The following is an 18,616-nucleotide window of genomic DNA, read 5'->3' on the forward strand; positions in this document are numbered from 1 at the left end:
ACGGAGAGCCTTGAATAGCGAGCCTTGGGCCTCAGAGAGGCAGGGCCGTGGAAGGGCTCGAGGAAGGGGCACCCAATTAGTCTCGGCGCTTACAGCCCGCCGGGACCGTGTCTCCGCCCCGCCCCTGCCGCGGCGCCGGCGAACAGGCGGACGCGCGGATCCGCCTACCCAGGACGGGGTCGCGCCGCACTGCGCATGCCCCGCAGTCATGGCCGGCGGAGGCGGTGGTTCCCGGCGGCGCGCTGCGCGCGGCGGTAATTAGTAATTGTCCTCCTGGTGCCGGGAGGCAAGGGCGCGTGAGGCGCGGCTTCCCGGTGGCTGCGTGGCGGTACCCCGACCGAGGGGCAGGCGAGCAGATGAGACCGCCGCTTCTCCGTGCTCTGTAGAGGTTTCTAGGGAGAGAAGCACGGGCCGGTTCTGAGCCCTTCGGATCGCCCGCGGGAACTGAACCGGCGCGTGGGACCGGGCCGAGGCCGCAGAGAGGTGAGTCCCGCGGGTCCGGGAGTGGCGGGCGGAGAGGGGAGCCCCGCGGGCCGTGGAGGCCAGACTTCCCAGTTTGGGGTGTACAGATGGGCTTCGGGGTCCAACGGCGGACTTTCTAAGGAAACGGTTTGTCCTGTTCGTCTCATTTTCGGAGAAGGTACTGTCATGTTTAAAAATAAGAAGCCCTTAGAAGCAGTTTTGTGTCCTCTCTTTCCCGTTTTATTCACTCTCCCCTTTCTCCAGGCTCTTTCGACTTCCTTTTCTCCAACACACGCGGTCTCGCAGGGAAGGAGATCCGCTGGAAGGTCCGGGATCGCCTTAAGCATCCTTCCTGGAGAAAGGCATGGAGCTTCCCCCGAGCCTTTCGTCTGTGGTTGTCCCCACATACCCTGCTCCTTGTCCCTCTTCGGCGAATGATTTCTAAATGGTTCTCTAATGCCTATTAAAACTTCCCACCCCGAGGATTGTTCTTTTAGGAGTCTAGCCCTGTGGTAGTAGTATGTACTTACATTTTCCACAGTATGATCAGCAGTTGTGCAACATTGCTGATAGTGTGTGGAGCACTTCCACATACATCCGTTCATGTGGTTTTCCTGATACCCTATAAAATAGGTTTTACCAGCTTTGCCTAATCCAAGGAAGAACAGCAGAAAGTGGTAGAGCTGGGTTGCCCCTCGCCCTTGTCTCACTCCAGAGCCTGACCTCTGCCCCTTTCACTAGAGGCAGGGGAGTTTGGTCACGGTCACCACCCACCATTGGTTTTGGACATCTGTCTGCTGGCTGGGTCCTGAGATATTGGGCTATCTGCTCATCTGGACTATACCTTCCTCTGCTTCACTGAATTCTGCTTTTCAAGGCTCAGCTGGATTCTTAACTCCTCTTCAGAGCATAGGACTTTGGTTCCAAACACTTATTTGAATGTGTGATAGACTATGATAAAAACTTCATTAGTCTATAGCAGCATAAGAGCCATATGGTAAAAAATTTTGACTTTAAGAACTGTTACTGTGCGGTTGTTCAAAAGAATGAGTTCGCTTTATATGTACTGACATGGAAAGATGTCTTGTTGAGTGGGGGAAAAAAGATCCCTTTTGTGTGGTTGATGCAAACATCAACCTGAAGTATGCACCAGGGATGCATAAGAAACTGACAAAATCGGGTACCTTTGAGGATTGAAATTGAGAGAAAGAAGCCTTAAATTGATTTGTATATAGTTTAAGAAAAAAAATTTGTTATGACTTATTCTGAGATTGCTTGTTTCTATCTTTTTTGACGTTAAAAGATTGTTCTGTGAAATGATGGTGGTGGTGGAGGTAGTTACGTTTTGTTTCGAATTGTTCTAAACACAGTAAGTTGCTAGTATGGCTGTGACCACATGGATCCCTCCAGCCCTGGAATTACTGCTGCTTTTACAGTGCTAATCACAGAGTCCTAGCGCTCAACTGCTCTCCAGTAGTTTCACGTGTTTTAACAATGCAGGGATAGAGAGCCTAGGTCTCCAGTTCTCTGTATTTTCACAGTACCTAGCACTATACTGGTCACATTGGATGATGCTCTGTAAAACTTGATCATTTGATTAGACATCAGTTTTTGGCATGAGATTTCGAATTCAATTTGTTTTGTAAGTGAAGACAAGGATTTTTTTTTTTTTGTCTTCTTTAGGAAAGTACAATGGCGAGGAATTTATCTGTAATCTTGATCCTGACCGTCACCCTGTCAGTCACACATCCCCTTCATGAAGTAGGACCAGCCACTGCTTTCCCTCAGGCCACTGAGAAAATTATTCCGAATTGGGAATCTGGCATTAATGTTGACTTGGCCATTACCACACAACAACATCATCTACAGCAGCTTTTCCATCGCTATGGAGAAAACAATTCCTTGTCAGTTGAAGGGTTCAGAAAATTGCTTCAGAATATAGGCATAGATAAGATTAAAAGAATCCATATTCACCATGACCACGAGCATCACTCTGACCGTGAGCACCACTCTCACCATAACCATGCTGCTTCCAGTAAAAATAATCGGAAAACTCTTTGCCCCGACCATGACTCTGATAGTTCAAGTAAAGATCCTAGAAACAGCCAGGGAAAAGGATCTCACCGATCAGAACATACCAATAGTAGAAGGAATGTTTTAATCAAGGATGGTGTTGGTGCTAGTGAAGTGACCTCAACTGTATATAATGCTGTCTCTGAAGGAACTCACTTTCTAGAGACGGTAGAAACTCCAAAACATGGAAAACTTCTCCCCAAAGATGTGAACAGTTCCACTCCACCCAGTATCACAGAAAAGAGCCGGGTGAGCTGGCTGCCTAGTAGGAAAACAAATGAATCTGTGAGTGAGCCCAGGAAAGGCTTTATGTATTCCAGAAGCACAAACGAAAATACTCAGGAGGTAAGATGAGTATTTTATTTTAATCAGTATGCCTGCTTGTCTGTGCTGTCATTGCCATTCTATCTCAGTTGTAAGGAGTTTAAAGTGAAAATAAAATGGTGACTTCATTGAGAAGGAAATTTCTTTCTCAGCAAGGCACTTACCTCAGAGTGTCCATACGGTGTTGTAAACATTCCTGACACAAAACTTGGGGGTAGTTCTTTGGTAAGAATAGTGCCACCTGCTAAAACTGTTTTTCTAATATAGAATTCAAAAAAAGTATAGAAAGCAGATATCAAAGTTATTTTTGTAGAAAATCTTTAAAGATGAATACTACTAATAAAAAACAGAAAGTCAAACAAGCAGGAGTTAGAATTCATGGTTTGGGGAAAGGTGTGGCTGAAAGGGCTGAAGAATGCAAGAAAAGCAGCTTTACCTCCTTTGCAGAGAGATCGCTGTGGTTTGTGGGGTGATTGAAATTGGAGCTGCTACCAAGAGTGATGTGCTAGACAAGTAAAAAAAAATTGGGCAGTGAGGCTCTGAGTTAATGTGGTTTTTTTCTAGAATTAGACTTCCAGACTGTACACGGTTTGCCTTGTCTGAGAGATACCAAGAACAAGGAAGTCGTTGGTTTATGTTAATAGGCAGAACTTAAGTACTTCATTCAAACCATCACATGACCGTAGTAAATCTGGGATAATCGTACTCGTGGTCATTCCCATAGTGACACTAGTGATAAAGTTTGTTCTGAGCAGTACTGGCCAGGAAGTGTGGGAGTTTAACTTTACATAAGATAAGAAATAGGTGCTACCGCCAATTTTTTGGCGAGAAGAGGAGCTTAGATTACCCGGAGGAGAGTCTCTTCAAACTAAGGCTGTTGTCTCATTAAACTGTTGAAACAGCTGCCTGCCAGTACAGGTTTGTTTTATTAACCAGCCTTGCCCTCCACAGGAGTAATCTACATAACTTAATGTTCTCTTGTAGAGCATTATTTTGCTAGGTCTGTAGACAGAACTGAGCTAAGTTTTTGCAAGTACAGTCATTGCTGGCAGAGTGACGTGTCTTGGGCTTGTCTAGGCCAGGTAGGATAGCGTTAATACTAAAACAACGTATTTCTCAATCTCTAATTAACCCCATCTCAAAATTAAAGCTCATTTCCTTAAAAGGTTTACACAGTGAGTTAACAGGCTTGTGAAAGGCCGTTCACCCTCCAGCCTTTTCCACTTGAGGCTTTCTCCCAAGGTGACTAGTGATGGGACTGCTTCTCCCAAGAATAGGCAGAAGCGACGGGATGCCACTCGTGAAGCGACAGGATGCCACTCGTGTGACATAGAATCTCCAGGTAGCTTGAGGCAAGCTCCAGAGTACTCAAAACAAAAGTTGGTTTTGATTCACCTTAACTTAAAAAAATAAAGAAGTAGCTTCAGTAAGGAAAGGGTGTTGCATCATCAAAAAACTGTTTTGGATTCTCTAATGGGAATGCCTTTTAGTGACTTCATTGCTTCATTTTCCTCAGTGTTTCAACGCGTCAAAGCTGCTTACCTCTCATGGCATGGGCATCCATGTTCCACTGAATGCAACCGAGTTCAACTATCTCTGCCCAGCCATCATCAATCAGATTGATGCTAGATCATGTCTGATTCATACGACGAGTGAAAAGAAAGCCGAGATCCCTCCAAAGAGCAATTCTTTACAAATAGGTAAAATTGCCTTTTTTACATAAAAATCGTTTCCAAGAGATACATTTATATTGTACATTTCCTTATATTCACATCAACCTATTCATTTTCCAGCATAATTCCAAATGTATCATTTTGATCTCTGCCTTGAATGTGAAGAAAGCAAGTGTGTTAGCCTTACCCTTAAAAAAAAAAAACAACAACAAAACAAACAAAAACCAGAAAATGAAACTTAGATTGTAAATTATGTGAGGTCCTCCCACAGGATGTGTCAGGATCATTCAAAATTTGGGCTCTTTATATGTCGTTACCCTGTTTGGAGAAAGGTCAGAGTTAATCTGCTGTTTAGGAGTCTAATTCTGGTATATTATTCATAAATGAGACTAGACATGCCCTGCTATAGTGTAGAGTTGCATTGCTCAAAAACTATAATGAAATGATTGCTTTGTTTATTGAAGATACTATTCAGTTCTGGTTTCCTTTTTTTCTCCTATCTTCCTTCTTCCTTCCTTCCTTTTTTCCCTAGTGCTTTCTTCTCTCTCATAATTCAGCTGTTATGGGAGTCTGAAAACTCAGTTCCCAAGTGAGCTAGAGTTTATCCTTGGTAACCATGTCTTCCCCTCCCTTTAGGCCCCGCTGAAGAATTTTCCACTAGCTTTATGCCCTTTGCCTGGATGGTTCAGTCAGATTGTTCATTTGATCCAGTTTCTTGGTTCTTGGTCTGTTACCACAGTCCTGTTTCACTGAGTTTGTATTTCTTTTGTTTGTAAAAGTTTCCTTGCTTTTACAAGGTGCTTTATGCGACTCCACAGTCTCTTTTAAAGTTTTATCAACTGTATGCTTTTTCTTTTGCTCTGTTTTGTTTTGTTTGACAGCTTGGGTTGGTGGCTTTATAGCCATTTCCATCATCAGTTTCCTGTCTTTGCTGGGTGTTATCTTAGTACCTCTCATGAATCGGGTGTTTTTCAAGTTTCTCCTGAGTTTCCTTGTGGCATTGGCTGTTGGAACATTGAGTGGTGATGCTTTTTTACACCTTCTTCCACATGTAAGTTCAGTAATTTGTCCTATTAGTGTGTTTTATTATTATTCAATATTAAATATGCGTGTGTGTGTTTATTTTTGGTTTGTACTGGAAGTCTTTGTATTGATATATATAAAAGGTTAGAAATTTGGTTTCAAAGAGTAGATTTTAAAATACATTTGGTAAATAAAAGCTTCATTTTTGTGCTAGATCTTAATACACATTCTTTTTTTGCTTTTCTCTTTAAAGGGAATTTACTAAATGCAGCTTTATTTAACTTTTTGGGACCCAGTTAATAAAAGGAGACAGATTCTACTCAGATATTAGTACTGTGGCAGACTGCAACAATGTGAATTATCTGCTTACATATTAGTGTAGTTGTCACAGAAATAAAAAATGTGACTCTTTATGTACTCAAAAAACAGCTCCTCAGCCACCAGATGGCAGATGTTCAGGAATACCTGCGGCACAGAGCAGCAGATGTTGGGGGTAATACCCTGTGGGCCCCCAGTCTCACCTGTGTTGGTGTGCACCACACCTGGTTCCCAGCATGCAGTGGCAGAAGTTCTGCTGCACTCGACTGCACCTGGATCTCGGGTGCCGCCAGGGCCTATCACCCAGCCTGGCTTTCTGGAAGCACACTGATGGCTGTGGTAGGGGCCTTTCAGCTGGAAGTATTAGCAGTAGACATTATACACCTCTTAATTCTGGCAGTTGCCTGTTATTTGTGGCCACGGAAAAACATTGGAAATACCCACTGCCTATATATTATGAGGGTCATTGGGGAATGAATCTGTCTTTACACTAGACAGATTCACTCTACTAAGTGTTATTACATACTTTAAGCTCTAGGTCGCCGCTGCTTGTTGGCCGCTTTATTTTTAATACCCTAAACTTCCCCTCATTCCGAAGTGTCACATCAATTGCCTGATTCTGAATGATTTCAAATTTGATGTTAATCATTTTAGCCAATTTTTCCGACATGTGTGAACTAATGAATTTATAAAGTCCATATTATTTTGCCTTTAGTCCCATGCAAGTCACCACCATAGTCACAGCCATGAAGAGCAAGCGATGGAAATGAAGAGAGGGCCGCTTTTCAGCCATCTCTCTTCTCAAAACATAGAAGAAAGTTCCTATTTTGATTCCACGTGGAAAGGTCTGACAGCACTGGGAGGCTTGTATTTCATGTTTCTTGTTGAACATGTGCTCACGTTGATCAAGCAATTTAAAGATAAGAAAAAAAAGGTAAGAAAAAGTATACCGAGTCCTGACTGTACATCGGGCAGTTGTTTAGAGTAGTACTTGAACTAAACTGTTGGCAGAGCTTGTCCAGGGGGTGCGATCTTCATTTGAGAGGAGGTTCGGGGTCTTTTTGCTCCCAGAGGCATTCATGGAGAACAGTTGTGTATCTTTATCACCCTGGAGTTCTCTATGCTCAGTGTTCCCCTCAAAGTCACAAGAGGGTAAGAAAGGCAAGAATAAATATCTGTATAAATGACGAAAAGGCACACGCAGGGCCTTGAAGACCAGAGGCGTCATGATTATGGCATTGGTGGTGGCAGTGGTTTCATAGGTGTACCCTTATCCCCAGACTCGTTGAGTTGTATACATTAAATATGTGCGGCTTTTTATATGTCAGTCATACCTCAATAAAGTGGTTTAAGAAAAAAGTATCATGGATTAACTTTAAATTACTCACCCAGTAGCTGAATATTCTATTTTGTTTGAAAGACTTGTCCTTTGCAAACTGCCACTCAGAAAATAGTATGAAGCTCAACAGTGGGCCCTCTGTTTCTGGTAAAAATATCTTTTGAGTTGCCTTTGGTTATCTGCCTCTTCCTATCTGATGTGACCGAGCAAGTCAGTCAAAAGACTGTCCTAATGGGGACTCTTAAAAATAACATGTACACATCTTGGACAGTTTATCTTAAAACGTTTGTGGACTCATATTTCTGATCATTTGATGTTGACTAGGATTTCCTTTGAGTTGGAGTTCTGAGTGATCAGTTTTTTCTCTACAGCCATGCTGCTTCATCTCAATTTCCAATTCTGGTTTCTCTGAAATTGAGCAAGAGTTTACACACTTGTAAAGCTATTTTGAGTACAGAAGCTAGATTTTGGAAATATAAAAGATTTTATACAGCGGTTGCCTTATGTAATTTAATAGCCTTTTTAAAGTCTTTAAGCAACTTGCCTCTGAATCCTTCCAAAGCAGTCAACTTAAGTTTTCATAGAAGTAACTATCCTCACCGTCATTTCATAGTTTGGGTAATATGTAATTAAATTGTGCAGTTGCAGTAACAGCCATAGTTGGCAGGAAGAGGTTTGGAAACTAACATAGTTGATTCTTACTGAGCACAGTGCTCCCTCTGGGAAACAAGTGCGTGTATGGACAGAAGAATAGCCTCCTCCACCCTGTGAATATTTGCCCTGATAGATTTTACATTCACTAAAATCTCAAATTGCAAAATTGGGACCTTTACAAGACCTGAATTTTGAGGGGAGAAGTGAAATAACAATAGCTTACTTATTCTTAATCCAGAAAGTCATCTTCCATGTTCCCATTGTCCCTGTTGCTTCACTTGGATGGGTTTAAGGATATATCTTTACATTCTCTGGGATTGTTCTTACCTTTGTAAAAAAAAAAAAAAAAAAAAAAAAAGGATCATTTTTAAGTTTTGGGGAGCAGGGAGTTGTTTGTGTTTATTTGTTTTACTGTGTTTCTGTTTCAAATGCCATATTTTATTTAGCATTCCAATTTCAATTTAATTTTCAAATTTTACAAGACAGAACAATGTTTTTCAGACTCTTGTGAGTTGTGAAATCAATCTTGCATTGTGACCAGTCTTTTTAATGCAACAGTGACGTTAGAGTAGATTTTGTATATTTCTGTAGATTGTAGTCAAAAAAGCTTAATAATCTCTGTTCTAAAATAATTTCTACTCATATGTAAGTTCTAGGACCTCTCCGTCTTAGTTACTGCTCTATCTCCAATGGCTAGAATAGTGTCTGGCACATAATAGATGGATTGGTAAATATTTGTTGCATGTATAAGAAACATTAAATGGCAAGTAAGTATGATTTCTAGACAAAGATTTCCACAGGAGTTTTGCAAACATTACATCTTCTCTTACTTTTTAGAATATATTGAGTTTATCTTTTTTCAGAGGCATCCAGATCTTAGTGTTACTTAACAGTTTTTAATCTCATTTGGTTCTCAGAAAGGAAAGAACTATTCATTATATGGTAAGTATTGGGAGTTCTTCAGACCTGTAACGGAACGTTTTACCTAGGATTTCCCTTAAGACATCTGTCCTGCACCCCTGGAATTTCTGTATATCCCAGTTTTAGATAACCTGCAAATATATGTCAGTCTGAAATATCTATATTCAGATTAGGTTTATATCTCATACTTAATATAGTTAGACCCTTATAATAGTTCAACCTCAAACTTTCTTTCTGCCAGTAACTGTTATTGCCCATGCTGGAACCCTGAGAATCATCTGTGAATCTCCCTCATCCTCATATCCAGCTTAGTTTCATTAAAAATACCCAGAGGTTTTTCAGTTCTCTCCGTCTTCCTTGATGTCATCCTGGCCCACGCCAGGCTTATCTCCTACCTGGGTGACAGCAGTTGCTTCCTATAGCTGGCCTGTCTACATTATTTTGTTGTCTTCTTCTCCCAATCCAGAGAAGAGCAGGCAGAGTGATTTGTTTAAACAAAAATCTGTTGAGGTTGGACACTGCTACTTAAAGTCCTTTCTTTAGTGCTTCTCATTTGCTTTTAGGACAAAGTCCACAACTTTTCACGTGGTTTGCGTTCTCTGGTCTCCCCCGGACCTGGTAGGCCCCCACTACATTGCACTCCTTTCAGTTTAGAAAGCAGCTGGCTCCTTCCTGCTTTCGGGCCCTCCCACATCCCTCTCCCTTCCCGCCCTTTCCAGCAAACCGCTGCTCCTCTTTAGGTCTCAGTATAAGTATCACTTCCTCAAGGAATCCCATCCTCGGGCTTCATTAGGTCATGTTACCATACACTCATAGCCCTCTGTGTTTTTCCTTTGTAAAATGTATCGAAAATTGACATCAAAGACTTGAATAATCATTATCTTTGTACAGCCTCCTCCCTGCGGGTGATAAGCTCCATAAGAACAAGGACTTTGTGTGTCTTGTTTTACAACGTGTTGCCAGCATTCAGCTTAGGGAACGTTATAGGCTCTTAATACAGAATGAATGAAATGGTTTCAAACTGTATGTTCTAGAGAGGGTCATTGCCCAACAAGAAATAAAGCATCAACTGAAGTGATTTAAAATACCCTTAGTTCATTTATTTGCACAAATTTTTAAGTACTTTCTCTGCAGCACTATGCTAAGTGTTAGTATAAAGATTTGTCAGTGCTTGTCTTCAAAAACTCTTATAACCTAAGAATGTACAGGTATTTTATATGCTTTTAAAGCTTGAATGAAATCCCATCTATGGTGGTGATCATTTAAGTCTTATTCAAAAATATTGCCAATAAGAAATCTATTATTTTTGTGACAGTTTTCATTATCCTGAATATTATCTTCTATATAACTAAATAATACACAGGCACCATTGTTCAAACAGTGAACTTTATCCTTGGGCTCAGAGATATGGACAATAACCCAATATCACTGGGTTAACTATCTGAATACCAATACCAATTCAGATGGTTAACCCAGTGATAAATTCAAGGCTAACTAATAGAGATTTATTTAAAAAGAGAAAACTTGTTGTTGGTGTTTTATTACAGGAAAAGTATTTTAGTTTTAGTAACATACATGTCAGTGTCACAGTATAGTTGTAAGTTAATAAAAAGTATGAGTTTCAGTGTCCAAAGGCATAGAAGAAACCAGGGAATTGGTTAGCAGATCACTAAATGCCTGGGGGAAATGACTCTAGCTGGGTCTGGAGACCTAGTTAAAATCCACATTCTATTTCATTAGGTCTGGCATGTGGCCTGAGATTGTGCATTTCTCACAAGCTCCCCAGGGGAGGCGGTGTTGTTTATGTAAGACCAAATTTAGACCATAGGACCTAGGGAACATTCAGAAAGATGGATGTATAATTTTTCTTTCATATTACTGAGGCATTAATTCTTAACTTTTCTGGACAGTTCATTCCTAAAACAAACTACTCAGTGCTGTGCAAGTTAAGTACAGACCCTGCCCTTGGATGAAGTTTATTCTGTTACTCTGATGTCTTTTTCTATGAAGTCTTTTGCTTAACTGTTTATTTAAAGAGGTGTGCATAAGTAAACCAACTATTTTAAAGTATTGCTTTCCCTTGCTATTGTAGAATCAGAAAAAACCTGAAAGTGATGATGATGTTGAGATTAAGAAGCAGCTGTCCAAGTATGAATCTCAGCTTTCAACAAATGAGGAGAAAGTAGATGCAGATGATCGTAAGTCCTTATGAATCTGAGAGTTGGAGGGAATTCACTGCTCTGTGATTTGCAGGCAGCGTGGACTGTCTGGAAGAGATTGGACCATATCCTCCCACCCCTCCACTCCTTTTTTTTTTTTAAACTAGTATTTTTTTTTTTTAATTTGCCAGTGAGTTGGTTGTTCCTATATGTATTTACATCTCTTTTCCATAATTTTTTATTTTGAGGTAAACACAGACTTAGGGAAAAGTTCCAAAAATTCCTGTGCCCCTTTCCTGTATTCCCCAGTTATTTTCCCTACACTTAATCATTCTTTCTCTTGTAGACATACGCACACATTTTTTTTCTAAACCATTTGAGAATAAGTTACAAACATGATGCTGCTTGGCCCCTAAATGCTTAATTTATGTTTCCTAAGAAAACGAACATCCATTCTCTTGTAGTTGCATTATCAATATCAGGAAATTAATGCCGGTACAATGCCATTTTCTGGTCTAGAGACCTTTTTTGTGTTTTTCAGATTGTCTTAATTATTCCTTTATACTCCCCACCGACCCCCAAAAGGAAAAAATTGATCCAGGGTACAATTCAGGATCAAATGTTGCATCTAGTTGCCCCTCATTTAGGGTTTAATTTTTTTCATTAAGTTGATCTGTTTGGGCAGGAAGAACACAAATGGTACTGTATCCTTTTCAGCGACCTGGTGTGTCACTGGACGTGATGCTCTGTCACGTATGGGTGGTGTTCATTTTGATCACTTGGCTAAGGTTGATTCTACCATGTTTCTCTGCTGTAAAGTTACTATTTTTCCTGTAACCTGACTGTTAGCTTGGCATTTTGTGTTGGGCAGACTTGGTTAAGATTAAAATTTTAAACCAAACACCTCACAACGACCTTCAAAGTCTTGTCCTGCCCTCTACTCTCCCCAGTGGTTCATTCTGTCTAGCCTCACTGGCCTCCTTTGCATCCTGTGAGAACACTAGGTCTGTCTCAGGGCCTGGCACTCACTGTTTCCTCTGCTTGGAGTGCTCTTCTCCCACATCTTCACGTAAATTTCTTCTGTTCTTTTTAAAAAAAATTATTATTGTATTATTTTATTTATCTATTTATTTTTGGTGGGGTGGAGGAGGTAATTAGATTTATTTTTAACGGAGGTACTGGGGATTGAACCCAGGACCTTATGCATGCTAAGCATGCGCTCTACCACTTGAGCTATACTCTCCCCCCAGCCCCCCATTGTTCTGATCTCAACTCAGATATCTTCTCAGAGGCCTTCTGTACTGAGACCCCAATATAAAGGGCTCCCAGTCACTCTCCTTCATATAACCCTTTTCTGTTTTCTTCCCATGCTTTTCAATGCTGTAGATTACCTTATTTATACATTTGTTTCTTTGTTAAGTGGCTGTCTTCCCTCAGGAACATAAGCTTCTTGAAGGCAGGGACTTTGTCATGCTCCACTGTCCCAGTGCCTGGCCCGGTATCTGGACCAGAGTAGGTACTCAATAGATAGTTGCTGATTGCGGAAGAAGAAAAACTATCATTGCTTCTGCATGTGTGTAAGGTGTCTTGTCCACCCTTTGTCTTCCAGCATGCTGCTCTTCTGTTCAGAGCAAATAAAACACTCTCACTTGTCTTCCTGTGTCTGTTCTGTCTTCAGCTTTTGTATCGGGGCTCCGGTGAAATCTGTAACAGTGAAAGGAAGTAGCTGTTCTAGAATTGGACTAGTATCAGGAATGCGCCCAAGAAAGCTGATACCCATGTACAGGACAAAGAAAAGACAAAATCTTATTGTTGCAATTTACTTGTCTTTACGCAGATAGATAATAAATGTTTCTTGGTGATGATGGTAATTCAGGTTCTTCTATTTTTCCTTGAATTTTGCCCTCCAAAAAGCAGGGAATTAGATGATAGGATTATGCATGTTTTTTATTTCTTATTTTCAGTATTTTTCTTAAATATTTTTCTAAAATACTTTAAATATCTAAAATAAAATATTTTTTCTAAAATAGGTATGAGCATCTTTTGTGATCAGGAAAAAAGTCATCTTTAAAAATATAGGGAGACTGAAGAAGTTAAGGGAGGATCTGGGGGTAGTTATTGAAAGTTAACATTTAAAATCCATTTTTAATATGTGAGATCATTTAATTTCTAAAATAATTAAAATCTATGATATTTTTCATCAACAATACTGTACTGTCTAGTTCTGCCAGGTATGTGTGAGAGAGTCGCCACGCTTTAAGATCTTTTGCTGACTTTAGTTGTCAGTGGGGATGTTTGAGATGTGTCCATAGCTGTTTGACTTTGTCCCGATGTCCTTTATCTTTACACCTAGGACCTGAAGGCTATTTGCGAGCCGACTCACAAGAGCCCTCCCACTTTGATTCTCAACAGCCAGCAATCTTGGAAGAAGAGGAAGTCATGATAGCTCATGCTCATCCACAGGAAGTCTACAACGAATACGTGCCCAGAGGGTGCAAGAATAAATGCCATTCGCATTTCCATGATACTCTCGGCCAGTCGGATGATCTCATTCATCACCATCACGACTACCATCATATTCTCCATCACCACCACCACCAGAACCATCACCCCCACAGTCACAGTCAGCGCTACTCTCGGGAGGAGCTGAAGGATGCGGGCATCGCCACGTTGGCATGGATGGTGATAATGGGGGATGGCCTGCACAATTTCAGCGATGGCCTAGCCATTGGTATATGTCTACATATTTGTCCCTTGTTGGTTGACTTTGAAAATGTCACATTAGACTACCAGTCTTATTTTAACAGAAAGTAGGTTGGTTTGATAAGGCTATTAACTTCTGAGAGTATCAAAATGTTATTTCTTCTTTTGCTGTTTTGACAACAAAGTACTTGATAAATGTCAGGTCAGATAAAATGGTTGAAACTGTGCTTGGCCCATTACTAAACTGTAGCTACCAAAAGTTGTTTTAATTTGCAAGATCTTAAAGATGAGGCTCTAACGTGTTTGAAGCACATGTGAGTTTTTTTCCCTCCAAATATATTTAAGTTCTCTTATCTGCAATATAAACAGTATTTATTAAAGTAAAAGAATCTTTTCCATAATCTTTTCTATTATACTAAAAGAATCTTCATCTATCTGACAAATTTAATTACTAATCTCTACCCAAAGAAGAATTACAGAATTTTTGGTATTAAATTGTTATGCTACAATTGGGAGATAATAGAATGTTTACAAATTATACTAACTTAGTGCTAGGAGGAACCATGGAAGTAATTACAGGTTAGGCGGCCGAAGCCCGGCAAGGTGAACTGCTTGCGGGAGAGGGTAGCGCTGTAGCCCAGCTGAGATGAGCCTGAGCCTTGGCTCCCTGGGAGCCTGGTGCTCTTCCTCCTCTGTACTGTGTGCGGCGAAAGTGACAAGGGAGGATGTGCAAGTGCTCAGTCACAGTTTGTAAGCAGTCAGTTGTATAATGTGTTAGGTTTTAAAAGCAGGGAGAACTATTTGTCTTAGACCCTCCTTATGAGACAGTGAAAGAATGAATGTAAAAAAGTCTAATTACATTTGACTGCTGAGGTTTGTTTTTGGTTTTTTTTTTCCTTAAAAAAAAAATCAGTTTATTTTATATTTTTAAATAAGTGTTTTAAGTGTAGCAGTTACTTCTAAGGTTTGTATGAGATCATTTAATCACTCTAAGGCATAGGGGAACCTTCCCTTCTCAGTCATACCTGCTTGTGCTCCTTTGGGAAATTTAAACCTAGTTGCAATGTAATCTAAGATTACTAAAGAAAAAGGTCGAGAGCAGTTGAGAAAGTTCTGTTTACTCACAACCAGAATATAGTTGATTCTTTTACCTAATTTTGTATGCTGATAAGATTAAAAAATACCCACAGAATAATGTAGTGATTCTTACACAGGTGCTGCTTTTACTGAAGGTTTATCAAGTGGTTTGAGTACCTCTGTTGCTGTGTTTTGTCATGAGTTGCCTCATGAATTAGGTAAGCAAACCCTACAAATGGTATTTTCCAGGCGGGTAAAGTGTCTCAGTGTCACCGGCTTTTGCTAATGATAGCTCCAGCGAGCTTCCTCATAACTTTTATGCCTTTTCATAGGTTTACTAACCTAGCTAGCTTTCTTTTCTTACTGAGGACAAGTTTGTTTCCAGCCATAATTCTAACCCTATGATTACGATTACACAATTGCCTGCGTGGGGTCGCCAAAGAGATGCCTGGGTCCCTTTTCTTGTCTTCTTCCCTACCAGATATCTTCCTGTACCAGCATATCTTCCTGTACGGGTGACATCAGTGATCGTTTTCTTCATACACACAATATGAATAAGACCACAGGAATCTAAAAAAATCATCTTCCACTGACAGAAATTGACAAAGAGAATTTCATTGGCGCTAAAGAAAAGAGAAGCCGATGCATTGCGTTTTGAATATTCTTTTTCTCTGTCACCAGGACTTAAAACTTTCCCAGAATTGTTCTGGTTCCCAGATCATGCCCTTGTTTTTCTTGTTCACCTTATTACACCTGTAATGCCATTTTCACTTCTGTTCTTTGGCATGTGTTCTGCCGTTTAGAAGGCCTCCCACCTTCCTGCTCTGTGCTTACAATCCTCAACGTCTGGTCTGTGTTCCACATTCTAGATCCTTCAAGCGCCATGAAGCCCCTCTTAACTATTCTTGTCTTAATTTCTTTTTTTCTCCTTTTATAACCAGAACATTAGACTCTTCAGCTCTTAATTACATATTACCTTTATCATGTGCTGATCTTTTCATATGTGTTCTCTGCTCGCCTCTTCCTTCTTTGTGGCCAATTCAAAGCTCCTCGAAGACCACGCAGGAGCACAACAGTAGATTCGTGGTATTTACTGACATTCATTGACAAAGTGGGAGCCTTAAGAAAAACTTCGGATAAAAGATACCTTAATTTATAAAGCTGTTAGGATGATTTACACTGATTAACACTGTTAGACCTGGGTAATTCTTAATTTTGCTTTATATATTTTTCCCTCAAAAAAATTTGGAGAATTTCTTAAATCTGGGAAGTCTTTTGAGTACGTGCCTTAAAAATGATTTTTCAACTACTTCCTCCCCTCCCCCTTTTTTTTCTGTTAAAGGTGACTTTGCGGTTTTACTCAAGGCTGGCATGACTGTTAAGCAGGCTGTTCTCTATAATGCTTTGTCAGCCATGCTGGCATATCTTGGAATGGCAACGGGAATTTTCATTGGTCATTATGCTGAAAATGTTTCTATGTGGATATTTGCACTTACTGCTGGCTTATTCATGTATGTTGCTCTAGTTGATATGGTAAGTTTTTAATAAGTCAGATTACAGAATTGGCTAACAGTGATATAGAGAAAATGTTGAATGAAATCTCATTTTTAAAAAGCTGTAGATTAAATATAGCAGTGAGAAGTGTTTCTGTAGGTAGCACACAAAATATAGATCCTTTATAGTTTATCTTTTTGGATTGTTGCTTACAAGCACATTTTTGTCTAACCTAATGTGTATTAGGATACACAAAAATATTTATCCCTTTTGATGTGTCTATTTTTAAGAGTAGAGCTTAGTAATCAAGCATTGAATTATCTGTAGACTTTTAGGAAACCTGGTACGAGCTACATGCTGTTCGCATACTGTGTGTACTTCAGAAAGCTTAAAGTTTCCTTATTAATGGACAAAGGAGTCATATCTTTTTGTTACCAAAGTCCACATAACAATCTCAGTGAATCTTAACTGCTAAAATTATATTTCATACGGTATAAGGTTTCTGTATCTCTGAACTTCCAAGTGAGCCCTGTGTTATATCCAGATGTGGGCAATAAGCAGAGGAACTGGTATAGCTCTCTGTTTTACAGTGGAGCAAACTTGGACCAATATAAATTTTGACTTGCTGAGCAGAGCATGAATAATCATTGTTAATTAAACTGCTATGAAATGCTGTGTGACATTATTAGCCAGAGTCAGTATGTTTGTGGTCATGTTTTAGGGGATTGACCCATAGTATATCCAGCTACATGTAAAGCTTGTATGCTGTTCTGCAAATTCTTCTAAAAACTGATCTATGGTTCTAAAAACTTAAAGGTTGCTCTTTTTTTTTTTCTTTAAGGTACCTGAGATGCTGCACAATGATGCTAGTGACCATGGATGTAGCCGCTGGGGATATTTCTTTTTACAGAATGCTGGAATACTTTTGGGTTTTGGAATTATGTTGCTTATTTCCATATTTGAACATAAAATTGTGTTTCGTATAAATTTCTAATTAAGGTATTAATGCTAGAGTAGCTTAAGAAAGCTGTAGTTTGCTGTCCATAGTTTGAATAGGTCATAGGGAGATGAGCTTGTATGCTGTGGTACGTAGCATTTAAGGTTTGTGAATTTTGTGATTTTTGTATTGAATATTGCCATTTGTTATGCCTATGAGGTCAGTTATGGTGGTAACATAAAGGTACGTTAAATATTTAAGTTATTCTATTTTGGGAATATAAGCTGTATGTGCAATTTACCAATATTACCAGTTTATTGTATAAACAAGAGATTTGGCATGACATGTTCTGTATATTTCAGGAAAAGATGTCTTTAATGTTTTTTCTAGAACTAATTTAATACAATAATTCACATGCTGGATTTTAGGCCTCTGAAGAACTGCTGGTATTTAGGATTAAGAATACGCATGAAGCCTAAGATACCAATAAAGCTTAAACTGAACTTAAGCTTAGAAATAAGGAGAAAGAGAGCAGAATCTGTGTGAATTGAGAAGACATAGATTTCTTATAAAAATAAATCCCAAAACTGGTTATAAAATAGAAGGGGAAAATTTAAATTTAAATGAAAAAAAGGCAGTACTAATACAGAGTACATTCATAATCATTTTTGTTAGCGTATTACTGTTGCCATAAAACCACAGCACTTTTTACTAATTTAGTTGTACATTTAACTTCATATAATAGAGACATCTAAATATATTTAATGAATTCAAGCAAAATATTATCACTTGACCAAGAATTTGGAATTTTAAAATATTTATGTGGAGATATACCAGGTGAGTTTGAGTAAGTTTTTGTATTGCCAAGACTTGGATATCACCAAGTTGTGTATCACCCAAAGTTATATTATTGGATGTTCTGGTTATCTGGTTTACCTCATGTCAGTGTATTAGAATTTCAAGATATATAAGGACATGAAAACCATACTGGGTATAAAATGACTTCTTGGATTCAGAAAGTACTTTGGTATCTTTCAGTGCTTCATTGTTGTCGTTATAAGCAAACTGTCATTTTTATATATAGTACTTTAGACATACTAGGGTTGTGTGACATTCTCTTGATGTTGCTTTTCTACGAAATAAATTCCCCATGTCAGCTTGATATATCTGATTTTCTTTTCTTTTTTTTTAATCGCCTTGGCCATTTTTAAGTGTACAGTTCAGTAATTTTAAGTATTGTGCAGTTGATCTCTGGAACTTTTTCACCTCCAAAAACAAATTATACCCATTAAACAACTCTTCATTTCCTCTTTCCTACAGCCCGTGGTAACCACCATTCTACTTTCTGTTTCTATGAATATGAGATGTCTGCTTTTCTTAAGTATACTCAGATTATATGTACTTACCAGTTCATTTATATTATTGTATTGGGTGCTCTTACTCGGTTTTTTAATTATTT

General features: G+C 39.3%; 1 protein-coding gene across 2 annotated transcripts; it reads left to right on the forward strand.

Annotated features, from left to right (window-relative positions):
• Positions 1-81: 81 nt before the first annotated feature.
• Positions 82-18,321, forward strand: SLC39A6 (solute carrier family 39 member 6). Of its 2 annotated transcripts, XM_010977455.3 has the most exons (10): positions 82-483; positions 2,146-2,880; positions 4,376-4,559; positions 5,414-5,583; positions 6,589-6,807; positions 10,880-10,985; positions 13,300-13,677; positions 14,864-14,944; positions 16,069-16,259; positions 17,062-18,321. In XM_010977455.3, the coding sequence occupies exons 2-10, from the start codon at positions 2,155-2,157 to the stop codon at positions 17,212-17,214; spliced, it is 2,208 nt and encodes a 735-aa protein (XP_010975757.1). In that variant the 5' UTR covers positions 82-483; positions 2,146-2,154; the 3' UTR covers positions 17,215-18,321. The 2 variants fall into 2 exon arrangements, with proteins under 2 accessions (XP_010975757.1, XP_064337577.1); XM_064481507.1 differs by lacking the exon at positions 2,146-2,880.
• Positions 18,322-18,616: the final 295 nt, after the last annotated feature.

This window comes from Camelus dromedarius, chromosome 32 (assembly GCF_036321535.1).
Source record: "Camelus dromedarius isolate mCamDro1 chromosome 32, mCamDro1.pat, whole genome shotgun sequence".
Lineage (NCBI taxonomy): Eukaryota > Metazoa > Chordata > Mammalia > Artiodactyla > Camelidae > Camelus > Camelus dromedarius.

Bases quoted from the DNA above. Each gene is read 5' to 3' on its own strand.
- SLC39A6 (XM_010977455.3), top strand. From the start codon at position 2,155: ATGGCGAGGAATTTATCTGTAATCTTGATCCTGACCGTCACCCTGTCA. The intron at 4,560-5,413 runs GTAAAATTGCCT...TTTGTTTGACAG, and splicing joins GAGCAATTCTTTACAAATAG to CTTGGGTTGGTGGCTTTATA. The intron at 5,584-6,588 runs GTAAGTTCAGTA...TTTTGCCTTTAG, and splicing joins TTTTACACCTTCTTCCACAT to TCCCATGCAAGTCACCACCA.